General features: G+C 48.9%; 1 protein-coding gene across 1 annotated transcript in view; it reads right to left on the bottom strand.

Moving 5' to 3' along the window:
* MYBPC3 (myosin binding protein C3) overlaps positions 1 to 16,635 on the bottom strand; it is a 156,615-nt gene that overhangs the window by 79,032 nt on the left and 60,948 nt on the right. The window contains exons 11-14 of the mRNA XM_075326520.1: positions 15,557 to 15,723; positions 13,430 to 13,562; positions 11,495 to 11,497; positions 3,615 to 3,739 (exon numbers count right to left, since the gene is read on the bottom strand). Coding sequence (XP_075182635.1) covers positions 3,615 to 3,739; positions 11,495 to 11,497; positions 13,430 to 13,562; positions 15,557 to 15,723 — 428 coding nt within the window. The remainder of the gene's footprint in view (positions 1 to 3,614; positions 3,740 to 11,494; positions 11,498 to 13,429; positions 13,563 to 15,556; positions 15,724 to 16,635) is intronic.

Raw genomic sequence — 16,635 nt, 5'->3', positions numbered from 1 at the left:
GTCGTGACCACTGCCCAGGATGGGGGCAGGAATGATCTTCCCTGCGATAATGAGGTGGGAAGAAGCCACCATAGCAGAGAATCCTTGGCCGTCTGAGAAAGGGAGACTTTCCTGTCTAGGGAAGTTGTCTTCCCGTCCCATTGGCGGAGAATGTCCCATTGAAGCGGACGCAGATGAAACTGCGCGAACGGGACTGCCTCCATTGCCGCCACCATCTTCCCTAGGAAGTGCATGAGGCGCCTTAAGGGGTGCGACTGACCCTGAAGGAGAGACTGCACCCCTGTCTGTAGAGACCGCTGCTTGTCCAGCGGAAGCTTCACCATCGCTGAGAGAGTATGAAACTCCATGCCAAGATACGTTAGTGATTGAGTCGGTGCCAGGTTTGACTTTGAAAAGTTGATAATCCACCCGAAAGTCTGGAGAGTCTCCAGCGCAACATTCAGGCTGTGTTGGCATGCCTCTTGAGAGGGTGCTTTGACAAGTAGATCGTCCAAGTAAGGGATCACCGAGTGTCCCTGAGAATGCAAGACTGCTACCACTGCCGCCATGACCTTGGTGAAAACCCGTGGGGCTGTCGCCAGACCAAATGGCAGAGCTACGAACTGGAGATGGTCGTCTCCTATCACGAAACGTAGAAAACGTTGGTGCTCTGTAGCAATCGGCACGTGGAGATAAGCATCTTTGATGTCTATTGATGCAAGGAAATCTCCTTGAGACATTGAGGCAATGACAGAGCGGAGGGATTCCATCCGGAACCGCCTAGCGTTCACATGCTTGTTGAGCAGCTTTAGGTCCAGAACAGGACGGAACGAGCCGTCCTTTTTTGGAACCACAAAGAGATTGGAGTAAAAACCTTGCCCTTGTTCCTGCAGAGGAACAGGGATCACCACTCCTTCTGCTCTTAGTGAGCACACCGCCTGCAGAAGGGCATTTGCTCGGTCGGGATGTGGGGAGGTTCTGAAGAACCGAGGCGGAGGATGAGAACTGAATTCTATCCTGTACCCGTGAGACAAAATGTCTGCTACCCACCGGTCTTTGACCTGTGGCAGCCAAATGTCGCAAAAGCGGGAGAGCCTGCCACCGACCGAGGATGCGGAGGGATGAGGCCGAAAGTCATGAGGCAGCCGCCTTGGAAGCGGTTCCTCCGGTTGTTTTCTTGGGGCGTGAATGAGCCCGCCAGGAATCTGAGCTCCTTTGCTCCTTCTGAGTCCCTTTGGACGAGGAGAATTGGGTCTTGCTGGAGCCTCGAAAGGACCGAAACCTCGACTGCCACTTCCTCTGTTGAGGTTTGCTCGATCTGGGCTGGGGTAAGGAGGAGTCCTTACCCTTGGACTGTTTAATGATCTCAGCCAATTGCTCACCAAACAGTCTGTCTCCAGATAGTGGCAAGCTGGTTAAACATTTCTTGGAAGCAGAATCTGCTTTCCATTCCTTTAACCACAAGGCTCTGCGCAAAACCACAGAGTTGGCAGACGCCATTGAGGTACGGCTCGTAGAGTCCAGGACAGCGTTGATAGCGTAAGTCGCAAACGCAGACATTTGCGAGGTTAGGGACGCTACTCGCGGCACTGCTGGACGTATGATAGAGTCCACCTGTGCCAGGCCAGCTGAAATTGCTTGGAGTGCCCACACGGCCGCGAATGCTGGAGCAAACGACGCGCCGATAGCTTCATAGACAGACTTTAACCAAAGGTCCATCTGTCTGTCATTGGCATCTTTAAGTGAAGCCCCATCTTCCACTGCAACTATGGATCTAGCCGCAAGCCTGGAGATTGGGGGGTCCACCTTTGGACACTGGGTCCAGCGTTTGACCACGTCAGGGGGAAAGGGATAACGTGTATCCTTAAGACGTTTGGAGAAACGCTTATCTGGATAAGCATGATGTTTCTGGACTGATTCTCTGAAGTCAGAGTGGTCCAGAAAAGTACTCAATTTACGCTTAGGATACCGGAAATGGAACTTCTCCTGCTGTGCAGCTGCCTCCTCTGCTGAAGGGGCTGGGGGAGAAATATCCAACAGTCTATTGATGGCCGCTATAAGGTCATTTACCATAGCGTCACCATCAGGGGTATCTAGATTGAGAGCGGTGTCAGGATTAGATTCCTGATCACCCACCTCTGTCTCCTCATACAGAGCCTCGTCTCGCTGAGACCCTGACCAGTGTGATGACGGCGAGGGTCTTTCCCAGCGAGCCCGCTTAGGCTGCCTGGGACTGTCATCCGAGTCAGAGTCTTCAGCCTGTGATGCCTGGGACCCCCTTGAAGTACGGATTAGTTCCAACTGAGGGGGACCGAAAAATGCACCAAATAACACTGTGGCACTAGTGGGGCCAGCACTTATGTGCAGCTTACCGCCCGCATAAACGCGGGTGTGTGGTCGCCAGAGTCCCTTGTCTGAGTCCCCCAGAGCCTGTGTCCGTTCTCCAGCCAGACTGCATGCAGGAATGGCTGCCGGCGTCCTGTGGAGAGGGGCGGGCCCTGGGTGTGTTGAGACCAAGAGCGGGAAACTTGCGTCCCCACTGTGCCCAGTGAGAGGGCTGGAGCATGTAAATAAGGCTCCAGCCCTCGGCGCTGGCTATAGAACAGCGTCTCTCCCTTTCCCTGATTGACAGGGTGGGGGTGGGAACGAAGCAGAGCTAGGCCGCAAAAGCCGGGGACTAGATTTATGAGCGCTGCCGCCGTAAAAGCGCGGGCAGCGCGAGTCCCCGGCGCACTACAAGTCCCAGCGGCGCCGCCGCTCCCGGAGCGGCCGGCGCGGTAGTTCCCAAGACATAAAATCACTCAGCTAAGCTGCAGTGACTCTAACCCAAGCGCGCAGCGCTAGTGCCCCCGGCGCACTAGCACACCCAGCAAGCCTGGAGTGTGCGTGGCCTGTCTGTGCGGGGACACAGAGTACCTGAACGTTGCAGGGCCTTGTCCCTGACTGTACTCAGCTCCTCCAGCAGGGTCTCTGGGTCTGTGGATGGAGCTCGGCCTCAGGGTTTGGGGGCCGGTAAGATCCCACTTCCACAGAGCCCCTCAGGGGGATGGGGAAGGAAAACAGCATGTGGGCTCCAGCCTCCGTACCCGCAATGGGTACCTCAACCTTACAAACCGCAAGTGGGGTGAGAAGGGAGCATGCTGGGGGCCCTATATGGGCCCTCTTTTCTTCCATCCGATAGAGTCAGCAGCTACTGCTGACTAAACAGTGGAGCTATGCGTGGATGTCTGACCTCCTTCGCACAAAGCAGAAAACTGGTGAGCCAGTGATCCCACTGGGGGTGTATAGCCAGAAGGGGAGGGGCCTTACACTTTTTAGTGTAATTGCTTTGTGTGGCCTCCGGAGGCAGTGCTATACACCCCAATCGTCTGGGTCTCCCAATGGAGCGCCGAAGAAATATTTTTACTGTTCTTTTTGCCATTTTTTACCTATTTTTAGGAAATTATAACTCTGAGTTGAGGCAAAATATAATAATAATAATAATAATAATAAAAAATATCTCGTTTCTACATGTAAATCATCAGCATGGTGATACTGATGGATGCCAGACCTTGTTGTGCGCAGTATTGTGCTGTTCTCCTCTGTGAATGCTGTTGATCACCCCATGATTGATGGCCTTTATGTTCTATACAAACCCCTGACGAAGAGCTCGGTGAAGCACTTCTCCTCTCCGATCACACAAGTGTATGCGGCGTCGTCGGCCAGCGAGCAGTTGTTAATGGTCAAAATCCTTTTATTCCCAATGCTCTCAAAGATGTATCTGAGAAACAGAAGGGAGAATGTGAATATCACGGACGGGTGACATCTCAGGTCACATTTCCTGGCAGGGGCGACCATAAGACCTCACACGCTGCTCGTCCTTCTGTGCCATAGTATAGCATAGGCTGCATAGTTTATACATCGGGACCATAACACTAAATGGGGCGCACGATATTAGAAGGGAAAAAAGGATTTTTATATAAACAGCGGTAGTATGGGCTGTGTGTGGTATAGAGGTTGATGTGGCTGAGCGGTAGTATGGGCTGTGTGTGGTATAGAGGTTGATGTGGCTGAGCGGTAGTATGGGCTGTGTGTGGTATAGAGGTTGATGTGGCTGAGCGGTAGTATGGGCTGTGTGTGGTATAGAGGTTGATGTGGCTGAGCGGTAGTATGAGCTGTGTGTGGTATAGAGGTTGATGTGGCTGATCGGTAGTATGGGCTGTGTGTGGTATAGAGGATGATGTGGCTGAGCGGTAGTATGGGCTGTGTGTGGTATAGAGGTTGATGTGGCTGAGCGGTAGTATGGGCTGTGTGTGGTATAGAGGTTGATGTGGCTGAGCGGTAGTATGGGCTGTGTGTGGTATAGAGGTTGATGTGGGTGAGCGGTAGTATGGGCTGTGTGTGGTATAGAGGTTGATGTGGCTGAGCGGTAGTATGAGCTGTGTGTGGTATAGAGGATGATGTGGCTGAGCGGTAGTATGAGCTGTGTGTGGTATAGAGGATGATGTGGCTGAGCGGTAGTATGAGCTGTGTGTGGTATAGAGGATGATGTGGCTGAGCGGTAGTATGAGCTGTGTGTGGTATAGAGGATGATGTGGCTGAGCGGTAGTATGAGCTGTGTGTGGTATTGAGGTTGATGTGGCTGAGCGGTAGTATGGGCTGTGTGTGGTATAGAGGATGATGTGGGTGAGCGGTAGTATGGGCTGTGTGTGGTATAGAGGTTGATGTGGCTGAGCGGTAGTATGGGCTGTGTGTGGTATAGAGGTTGATGTGGGTGAGCGGTAGTATGGGCTGTGTGTGGTATAGAGGTTGATGTGGATGAGCGGTAGTATGGGCTGTGTGTGGTATAGAGGTTGATGTGGCTGAGCGGTAGTATGGGCTGTGTGTGGTATAGAGGTTGATGTGGGTGAGCGGTAGTATGGGCTGTGTGTGGTATAGAGGTTGATGTGGCTGAGCGGTAGTATGGGCTGTGTGTGGTATAGAGGTTGATGTGGCTGAGCGGTAGTATGGGCTGTGTGTGGTATAGAGGATGATGTGGCTGAGCGGTAGTATGGGCTGTGTGTGGTATAGAGGTTGATGTGGCTGAGCGGTAGTATGGGCTGTGTGTGGTATAGAGGATGATGTGGCTGAGCGGTAGTATGAGCTGTGTGTAGTATAGAGGTTGATGTGGCTGAGCGGTAGTATGGGCTGTGTGTGGTATAGAGGTTGATGTGGCTGAGCGGTAGTATGGGCTGTGTGTGGTATAGAGGTTGATGTGGCTGAGCGGTAGTATCGGCTGTGTGTGGTATAGAGGTTGATGTGGGTGAGCGGTAGTATGGGCTGTGTGTGGTATAGAGGTTGATGTGGCTGAGCGGTAGTATGAGCTGTGTGTGGTATTGAGGTTGATGTGGCTGAGCGGTAGTATGGGCTGTGTGTGGTATAGAGGTTGATGTGGCTGAGCGGTAGTATGGGCTGTGTGTGGTATAGAGGTTGATGTGGCTGAGCGGTAGTATGGGCTGTGTGTGGTATAGAGGTTGATGTGGGTGAGCGGTAGTATGGGCTGTGTGTGGTATAGAGGTTGATGTGGATGAGCGGTAGTATGGGCTGTGTGTGGTATAGAGGTTGATGTGGCTGAGCGGTAGTATGAGCTGTGTGTGGTATAGAGGTTGATGTGGCTGAGCGGTAGTATGGGCTGTGTGTGGTATAGAGGTTGATGTGGCTGAGCAGTAGTATGGGCTGTGTGTGGTATAGAGGTTGATGTGGCTGAGCGGTAGTATCGGCTGTGTGTGGTATAGAGGTTGATGTGGGTGAGCGGTAGTATGGGCTGTGTGTGGTATAGAGGTTGATGTGGCTGAGCGGTAGTATGAGCTGTGTGTGGTATTGAGGTTGATGTGGCTGAGCGGTAGTATGGGCTGTGTGTGGTATAGAGGTTGATGTGGCTGAGCGGTAGTATGGGCTGTGTGTGGTATAGAGGTTGATGTGGCTGAGCGGTAGTATGGGCTGTGTGTGGTATAGAGGTTGATGTGGGTGAGCGGTAGTATGGGCTGTGTGTGGTATAGAGGTTGATGTGGATGAGCGGTAGTATGGGCTGTGTGTGGTATAGAGGTTGATGTGGCTGAGCGGTAGTATGGGCTGTGTGTGGTATAGAGGTTGATGTGGGTGAGCGGTAGTATGGGCTGTGTGTGGTATAGAGGTTGATGTGGCTGAGCGGTAGTATGGGCTGTGTGTGGTATAGAGGTTGATGTGGCTGAGCGGTAGTATGGGCTGTGTGTGGTATAGAGGTTGATGTGGCTGATCGGTAGTATGGGCTGTGTGTGGTATAGAGGATGATGTGGCTGAGCGGTAGTATGGGCTGTGTGTGGTATAGAGGTTGATGTGGCTGAGCGGTAGTATGGGCTGTGTGTGGTATAGAGGTTGATGTGGATGAGCGGTAGTATGGGCTGTGTGTGGTATAGAGGTTGATGTGGCTGAGCGGTAGTATGGGCTGTGTGTGGTATAGAGGTTGATGTGGGTGAGCGGTAGTATGGGCTGTGTGTGGTATAGAGGATGATGTGGCTGAGCGGTAGTATGGGCTGTGTGTGGTATAGAGGTTGATGTGGCTGAGCGGTAGTATGGGCTGTGTGTGGTATAGAGGTTGATGTGGCTGAGCGGTAGTATGGGCTGTGTGTGGTATAGAGGTTGATGTGGGTGAGCGGTAGTATGGGCTGTGTGTGGTATAGAGGTTGATGTGGCTGAGCGGTAGTATGGGCTGTGTGTGGTATAGAGGTTGATGTGGATGAGCGGTAGTATGGGCTGTGTGTGGTATAGAGGTTGATGTGGCTGAGCGGTAGTATGGGCTGTGTGTGGTAAAGAGGATGATGTGGCTGAGCGGTAGTATGGGCTGTGTGTGGTATAGAGGTTGATGTGGCTGAGCGGTAGTATGGGCTGTGTGTGGTATAGAGGTTGATGTGGCTGAGCGGTAGTATGGGCTGTGTGTGGTATAGAGGTTGATCTGGCTGAGCGGTAGTATGGGCTGTGTGTGGTATAGAGGTTGATGTGGCTGAGCGGTAGTATGGGCTGTGTGTGGTATAGAGGTTGATCTGGCTGAGCGGTAGTATGGGCTGTGTGTGGTATAGAGGTTGATGTGGATGAGCGGTAGTATGGGCTGTGTGTGGTATAGAGGTTGATGTGGATGAGCGGTAGTATGGGCTGTGTGTGGTATAGAGGATGATGTGGCTGAGCGGTAGTATGGGCTGTGTGTGGTATTGAGGTTGATGTGGATGAGCGGTAGTATGGGCTGTGTGTGGTATAGAGGTTGATGTGGCTGAGCGGTAGTATGGGCTGTGTGTGGTATAGAGGTTGATCTGGCTGAGCGGTAGTATGGGCTGTGTGTGGTATAGAGGTTGATGTGGATGAGCGGTAGTATGGGCTGTGTGTGGTATAGAGGTTGATCTGGCTGAGCGGTAGTATGGGCTGTGTGTGGTATAGAGGTTGATGTGGCTGAGCGGTAGTATGGGCTGTGTGTGGTATAGAGGATGATGTGGCTGAGCGGTAGTATGGGCTGTGTGTGGTATAGAGGTTGATGTGGCTGAGCGGTAGTATGGGCTGTGTGTGGTATAGAGGTTGATGTGGCTGAGCGGTAGTATGGGCTGTGTGTGGTATAGAGGTTGATGTGGCTGAGCGGTAGTATGGGCTGTGTGTGGTATAGAGGTTGATGTGGCTGAGCGGTAGTATGGGCTGTGTGTGGTATAGAGGTTGATGTGGCTGAGCGGTAGTATGAGCTGTGTGTGGTATAGAGGTTGATGTGGCTGAGCGGTAGTATGGGCTGTGTGTGGTATAGAGGTTGATGTGGATGAGCGGTAGTATGGGCTGTGTGTGGTATAGAGGTTGATCTGGCTGAGCGGTAGTATGGGCTGTGTGTGGTATAGAGGTTGATGTGGCTGAGCGGTAGTATGGGCTGTGTGTGGTATAGAGGATGATGTGGCTGAGCGGTAGTATGGGCTGTGTGTGGTATAGAGGTTGATGTGGCTGAGCGGTAGTATGGGCTGTGTGTGGTATAGAGGTTGATGTGGCTGAGCGGTAGTATGGGCTGTGTGTGGTATAGAGGTTGATGTGGCTGAGCGGTAGTATGGGCTGTGTGTGGTATAGAGGTTGATGTGGCTGAGCGGTAGTATGGGCTGTGTGTGGTATAGAGGTTGATGTGGCTGAGCGGTAGTATGAGCTGTGTGTGATATAGAGGTTGATGTGGCTGAGCGGTAGTATGGGCTGTGTGTGGTATAGAGGTTGATGTGGCTGAGCGGTAGTATGGGCTGTGTGTGGTATAGAGGTTGATGTGGCTGAGCGGTAGTATGGGCTGTGTGTGGTATAGAGGTTGATGTGGCTGAGCGGTAGTATGAGCTGTGTGTGGTATAGAGGTTGATGTGGCTGAGCGGTAGTATGGGCTGTGTGTGGTATAGAGGTTGATGTGGATGAGCGGTAGTATGGGCTGTGTGTGGTATAGAGGTTGATCTGGCTGAGCGGTAGTATGGGCTGTGTGTGGTATAGAGGTTGATGTGGCTGAGCGGTAGTATGGGCTGTGTGTGGTATAGAGGATGATGTGGCTGAGCGGTAGTATGGGCTGTGTGTGGTATAGAGGTTGATGTGGCTGAGCGGTAGTATGGGCTGTGTGTGGTATAGAGGTTGATGTGGCTGAGCGGTAGTATGGGCTGTGTGTGGTATAGAGGTTGATGTGGCTGAGCGGTAGTATGGGCTGTGTGTGGTATAGAGGTTGATGTGGCTGAGCGGTAGTACTGAATGGTTTAAAATGTCAGTACATGAAGCAATACTTCCATTGTTGCTCACGCTCAGACCCTGGTACCGCGCCAGTCTTTACTTCTTGCTACAGTAATGATGGCCTAACACAGGGACATGTGACGAGTGAGACCAATCACGGGCTGAGGCAGGTGACTGCTGTGGTCAGTGATTGGCTGAAAAGTCATTTCCTGCTTGTACAGAGGGAACAGGAAGTAGAGACAGACCGGGGACCACATAGCAGTGAGGGGATCAGTTAGGTGAGCAGCCCTTATTTTTTGTCAAAAAGTTGTAAAGTGGACAATCTCTTTTATTGCACAGTGAAATACCCAACACTTATGTCCCCTCGGGCACCAGGGCTGCTCCCTCTACACCCCCAGGGCTTTATGGGAAAAAAAATTGGGAAAATGCAGCAGTTGCCGTTGGCTCATTATTCAGATTATTTTTGGGATATGAAAGCAGTAACCTGTCAGGAGGACATATTTGTTGTCGGAGATTTACACAGAGGACTGTGACCCTGTTTTTCTCCTTCTTTGTTAATGATGCGCTGTTTATGAAGAACGAATGCACAATGAACCTTCACACCCTTGAGAATATTAAGGCTCAGTGCCCACGTGTGTGTATTGCGTGCAGTTACGCTGCATTCTGCACCGCAGCGTAACTGCATGCGTCCTGCGTCCCCAGCACAATCTATGAAGATTGTGCATAATCCATGCGCACGTTGCGTTCTAAAAAGCATGCTGCCAAATCGTTGCGTTCTAAAAAGCAACATGTCACTTCTTTCTAGCGCTTTGTATGCAGGTCCCGCTCTGTCTATGGGAGGGGCTGCATCCAGAGCTCATGAAATCGGCTTTTTCACTGCAGTATTTCTGCAGCGATTTGAAGCGCACATGTGCTGTTCAAATCGCTGCAGAAATTTCTGCAGGGACAGGACGCAACATGGGCACATAGTCTTAGGGCAGCTTTGCACGTTGCAACATCGCACTTCCGGCGTCACTTTCGAGATCGTACTGTGTAAATGGTAGATGATACGATTAATGAGCGCAAAATCGTCGTTATCGTATCATCGTTGCAGGCTCTGACTTTTTCATAATTATGCTGCAGCGACAGGTACGATGTTGTTCCTTGTTCCTGCGGCAGCACACATCGCTGTGTATGAAGCCGCAGGAGCGAGGAACATCTCCTTCCTGCCGCCGGCAGCTATGCGGAAGGAACGAAGGTGGGCGGGATGTTTACATCCTGCTTATCTCCGCCCCTCGGCCACTATTGGCCGCCTGCCGTGTGACGTCGCTATGACGCCGCACGACCCGCCCCCTTAGGAAGGAGGCGGGTCGCCGGCCAGAGCGACGGTCGCAGGGCAGGTGAATGCATGTGAAGCTGGTGTAGCGATAATTTTCGCTACGCCAGCTATCACAAGATATCGTACCTGCGACGGGGGCGGGGACAATCGCGTGCGACATCGCAGCATCGGCTTGCGATGTCGCAACGTGCAAAGCCCGCCTTAGAGTGATGTATTGAAAATATCATGACCCATTTACAGACATTTTCAAGGACAATTAAGAAAGTTGGTGAAAGCAAAAGAAGGCAAGTTCCCCCTGTAACAACGAATACTTTTTTTTTTCATTGTCAAAATGGCCTCGGAAAAATAAGAGCTGCAATCTGGTAACTTTACTTTTATAACATGTCCTTTTCTTCCCAGGAAGACGCAGAGATTTTGCTATTGGGGGTATGAGGCTGCAGTCATACCTGGCCCTGGTGTATGAGGGGACCCACAGGCCACTCTGACACCAATATCAGGGGTCTTGGTAAATTGTGAAGACACTTGGACCTCCATTGTAGAAGTGGAAGGTGCACGTGTTCCTGACAACGTGTCCCTGGTGCTGGGATATAGGGCAGTATTATAGATGGGCGGTTGTGATATACATTAGCTTTGGGGCTCTGAGCTTGAAGTTATTGCCTGGGGTGATCGACTAGGTGCATATTATTCCTATAGATGGGGCATGGGCCCTGGTTGCCAATGGGAATCATCAGAAGCCACTTTGATTGGTGTTATTTACACATTGGTATGACCATGACTAAAGACGGGATAATTAGCCGCTCTTCTCTTTCCTCGGCCTCTTCCAGTCACTGACAGATCGGTTTACATCAGGCACTTAGGCAGAGAATTACAGTCGGCACAAGTATCTAGCGCTGGGAAAATGTTAAGTGGTGACAAGTAAGGATAGAAGAGCGACTAACGTCTTCAGACTATTTCTGCAGACAATCATATACTCCGCTTCTTGACTCTGTCCCTTTAGCCTTGAGAAAGGACCGAGATTCCTTATTGTGGACTAATCCGGCGGATGGATGACCAGGCGAAACGCCAAGCAAGGACTGCGCAGCACTTCATTCTCAGGATCCATACAGGTCCCTGACGTTCTAGCAATATGATATAAGAATACTTTTCCTACCACAGCTCAGCTCCTATTGAAGTCAATGTGATCTGAGCTGCAGTACCGAGAGCGGCCACTACATGGTGTGGCAGCGACATGTGACTGTAAAGCGTACACACGTATGGGGTAAATGAGTGCATGAATTTGCAGGAAATAATTGTGCAAACCCGTGCGCTCATACATCCCAGAATGTGGACATGGGATACGATAGGACATTATTTGGCAGCTGTGTGAATAGGTAGAGTTTGCAGCAGGTGCTGTGCCAGGATCACGCATGTTTAGCCCTCGGCTTGCTGGGATTTAACGCTGGAGACATCTGACTTATGGACGTTTCTACAATATATCGGAGAACTTACTTGCTGAAGGATCAGTAACCGTTTCAGATCAGTCCATCAAGACGCAAAGTAAGACGGCAAATAATGGAGGAAAGAAGAAGAGATGATAAATGCATTACATAGTCTAGAAATTGTCATCTTCATCAATTCAGTCCATTATGACATACAGATTAGTATATAACTATATAAGTGTCAGACACCACGGTACTGCCACATGGATGCTTCTGCTATAATGGAGGGCGCCCTGTCCTGATGCCTCCGGAATTCTTCATTATTTCTGCATTAGGGGGATTACAATGTTACATCAGGCACGGATGCCACATGGCCCTGACGGGCCCCCCACGCCGCCAAACATCCTGACTATTTGTTTACATTCTCTATATATTGCGCACGGCTCAATGTCAAAGTCTATGGAGGCCCCTCTGTGGCCACATCATGGAGGCAACTGGAAACCAAGTGTGGATGCAGGATATTCACAGAACCCACAGAGTACAACATACAAATAATAATACATACATGGGCAAAAATACCTCCATATATTGCCTCTATAACAGCTCAAATAATACTTCAATAAAATGCCCTAATACTGTGTATAACATAACATCGCTAAACAACACCCAAATCACAGTATCATACAGTGCTCAAATAATACAAGCATATAACACAGTGCTGAAATAATATCACCATATAACACCCAAATAACAGTATCACACAGTGCTAAAATAATACTACCATATAACACCCAAATAACAGTATCATACAGTGCTCAAATATTACAACCATATAACACAGTGCTGAAATAATATCACCAAATAACACCTAAATAACAGTATCACACAGTGCTAAAATAATACTACCATATAACACAGTGCTGAAATAATATCACCATATAACACCCAAATAACAGTATCACACAGTGCTAAAATAATACTACCATATAACACCTAAATAACAGTATCATACAGTGCTCAAATAATACAAGCATATAACACCTAAATAACAGTATCACACAGTGCTAAAATAATACTACCATATAACACCCAAATCACAGTATCATACAGTGCTCAAATAATACAAGCATATAACACAGTGCTGAAATAATATCACCAAATAACACCCAAATCACAGTATCACACAGTGCTAAAATAATACTACCATATAACACCCAAATCACAGTATCACACAGTGCTAAAATAATACTACCATATAACACCCAAATCACAGTATCACACAGTGCTAAAATAATACTACCATATAACACCCAATTAACAGTATCATACAGTACTTAAATAATGCAACCATATAACACCCAAATATTATAACTCAGTCCTGAAATAATGCCACCATATAAAACCCAAATAACAGTATCACACAGTGCTGAAATAATACCACCATATAACACCAAATCATAGTATCATACAGTGCTCAAATAATACCGCCATATAACACATAAATAGTATCACACAGTACTGAAATAATATCACCATATAACCCCTAAATAACAGTATCATACAGTGCTCAAATACCACCATATAACACCTAAATAACAGTATCACAAAGTCACACAGTACTGAAATAATACAATCATATAACATCCAAATAGCATCATACACTGTTGAAATAATATAACCCCTAAATAACAGTATCACACAGTGCTCAAAATAAAATCGCCATATAATGCACTAATAAAACTACTATAAAGTGCTCAAATAATACCACCATAAAACACCTAGTAACAGTACCATACAATGCTCAAATAATACCACCATTTAATGGCCTAATAAGAATAATATACAATGCTAAATTAATACCGCCGTATAACAAACACCCAAGTAACAGTGTTCCATCAAGTCTGTCAATATATTCAGCCCCTGGTGTAGGATTTTCTGTGTGGAGTGGGCATATACTACGTGTCCATCTCCGCACAGTCAGGTCCTATGTCTGGGGTCATCTCACCTTCCAGTAACGCGGAGCTCCTGACCGTTCTTCAGCCATTTCACCTCTGCATCAGGATTCGCCACTTCCACCACCAGCTTCATCTTCTGGCCTTTATCCACTTGGTATGCCGGGTCCAGCTTCTTCAGGAAAGCTAATAAGGTGGAGTGACAAGCAATTGTTGGTGACAAATAAATAATTTCTCAATCCAAAATGGCAAGAATTTGTGATTTTCCAAAGCCCCGATCTCCCTAAATGGCATCAGTAAAAATCGGCAAGTGCAAGTAATCTGACTGTTCCCGTTTCAGCAGCCTCGGCTGACGATCTCATACGGGTCCCTCTTGACTCTCTTTCAATGTTGGAGGATAGCAGGATTACATGTTGAATTTTAACAAGCCGGATCCTCTATCTGGAGGTGACTTACCCTCGCCTATTGAAATAACAATGCACACCCAAGTCAATCATGCAAGTTTACGGTAGAATCGGAAAATATAGCTGTCACCCGAGTGAGTCTGCTTTTTCTTGGTGTCACATCTCTACCTGGACCTGCTCCGGTGACGTCCGATCTGTAGACAGGCACCGGTGATGGAGGAGATGTCAAGGCCGGTATCTCTGGATGACGCAGACACTGTTCAGTAGATACTGGCGTAGTTGGGATTTGTGGCACACAGACAGGCCGAATAAACATGTGCGGTCCAGCAGCTCAGCTAGAGGGCCTAATGGGGCAGCACCACACCCTATTTAAACTCTCAGCACTATGCTAGGAGTTGCCAGATATTGTGTGTAGTTTACCTCTGACATCTCTGGTGCGGTGCCTGCTGATAACCTGATTCTGAATGGGCTTGATCCCAACTTTGCCTGATCCTGGCTTAGACTCCAACCTTCCTACGTTTGTTGTTGTCCTTCCTTCTGATCCCGGCTGCTGCACTGACTATGCATTTGTCACGTGATTCTTTCCCTGGTTCACCCTTCTTGTTACTGGCTGGGTTAGTTGACCATCCTTGCCCCAGTCCCACTCTTCCACCCAGCAGCTACTCCGTGGACACAACCCAGGTGGCCCCCGTTCCATATCCAGGGTGAAGGCCGGGGGTTCTCTGGGATTTGCTAGACGGAGCAGCGAGGGCCAAGTCCGTCCTATTTTGCCTTTTTGAACTGTTGACCTCAAACTTTATCCTCACATTTTCAATAACTCAAAAAGGACGGTGCTAACTAAGCAAGTGATAAGGCCCCATTGTACACTGGACGTTTCCTAGAAGGGGAGAGTTATGGGGATCATTACATTTTTTTTCCTAAGTATTCTAGAGCTATAGTATTCCCCATAGAGGACCAGTTACACACATAATATATACTGTCCTATATAAATACACATTGCAGTTTGGTGGCAGGCTGGGCGGGCGCTTACACTTGTGCAATCCCAAACTTCAGTAGCTAAAGCAACACAATTGTAACAAACAAGCGGTTGTGAAATATTGGGTTGTTTTTGTCATTTTGACATCAAGCAAATCAAAAATCGCAGTGGACCGAAGTGCTCCATTTCTAGAAATGTAGACAAAATTTATTGCAAACCAAATTCTCCATGTATTGTCCGCCTGGACGTGGTGCTCAGTGGTCTCCTCATCAGGTGGGACAGCGGCCGGGGCCGGGGGACGTCTGTTTGCAATTTTAGTGTAAACCACATCGGTGCAAAAGTTTGGTGACTTTTTCTTTTTTTGCACTGGACACCCCAGTGTTTAGAGGGACAGGACCTGACACATTACTACAATTTACCCATTTAAAACACTGCTGATTCTGAGCTTTGGAGTCCAGTGGGCGGTCTTTCTCCAGGACTGACATCTAGCTCCACCCACTGGACTCCTAAGCCCAGATTGAACAGAGGTTTAAATGAATAAAATCAGTGTTCTACTGAATCCTTTCCTACCGAGTTTTATATAATCTGCTCCGCATCTCCAGCCCTATAACATGCAGGCATCAGATTGGACAATTTTATGGTTCCCTTTAATATATGGCCATTGGACTTTGACTTTCAATCACAGATATTCCATTCTGAATGTTTCCCATCAATAGATCATCACATTATTGTCCATTTTTTATTTATAGGAGAAAAATATATTTTGTTTTTAGAATTAATGTGCCAAACCTCCTCCTCACCTTCACTCTTCTTCTCCTCTTTCTTCATCTTCTTCAGACGTTTTAGGAGCCCCCGCAGATCGGTGATGCCATACTGGAAGGCGATCTTCTCATACTCGGAAGGAGGCGCTTTACGAAGGATCTCCCAAACATCAATGTCTGGTCCAGCCTCCTGCTTCGCCTCATTACTGTCAGAAGAGACCGTGTCAGTATAAAGCCATGGACGCCGCCAGCCTGGACCTCAGGATGGTGGATGACAACCCACATTGACCAATGACTGGCTGCAAATTGGACGATTTTTCTTTTCTGTTTCTTATAACCGCAGATATAGTGGATTCCTGCTTCTGGACCCACACCTGCTAACACTGCAATCTGCTTTCATTGGATTATAATAATGTGGCCCATTGAGACGAGTGATAGCCAGTGCATTATGGCCTGGATGTCAGCTTCTTCTGCATGTCCGGAGGTGGCAGAAGCCATTGCATCACTATGGGCCCGGAGGTGGCAGAAGCCATTGCATCACTATGGGCACGGAGGTGGCAGAAGCCATTGCATCACTATGGGCACGGAGGTGGCAGAAGCCATTGCATCACTATGGGCACGGAGGTGGCAGAAGCCATTGCATCACTATGGGCACGGAGGTGGCAGAAGCCATTGCATCACTATGGGCACGGAGGTGGCAGAAGCCATTGCATCACTATGGGCACGGAGGTGGCAGAAGCCATTGCATCACTATGGGCCCGGAGGTGGCAGAAGCCATTGCATCACTATGGGCACGGAGGTGGCAGAAGCCATTGCATCACTATGGGCACGGAGGTGGCAGAAGCCATTGCATCACTATGGGCACGGAGGTGGCAGAAGCCATTGCATCACTATGGGCACGGAGGTGGCAGAAGCCATTGCATCACTATGGGCACGGAGGTGGCAGAAGCCATTGCATCACTATGGGCACGGAGGTGGCAGAAGCCATTGCATCACTATGGGCACGGAGGTGGCAGAAGCCATTGCATCACTATGGGCACTAAGGTAGCAAACATTTGCTGAAGATGAGTGACCATGATGCATCCAGTATGCACGGCCATCACAGGCTGCAATCCACT

Source organism: Anomaloglossus baeobatrachus, chromosome 10 (assembly GCF_048569485.1).
Source record: "Anomaloglossus baeobatrachus isolate aAnoBae1 chromosome 10, aAnoBae1.hap1, whole genome shotgun sequence".
NCBI lineage: Eukaryota > Metazoa > Chordata > Amphibia > Anura > Aromobatidae > Anomaloglossus > Anomaloglossus baeobatrachus.
This window is presented reverse-complemented; position numbering and strand designations above follow the sequence as displayed.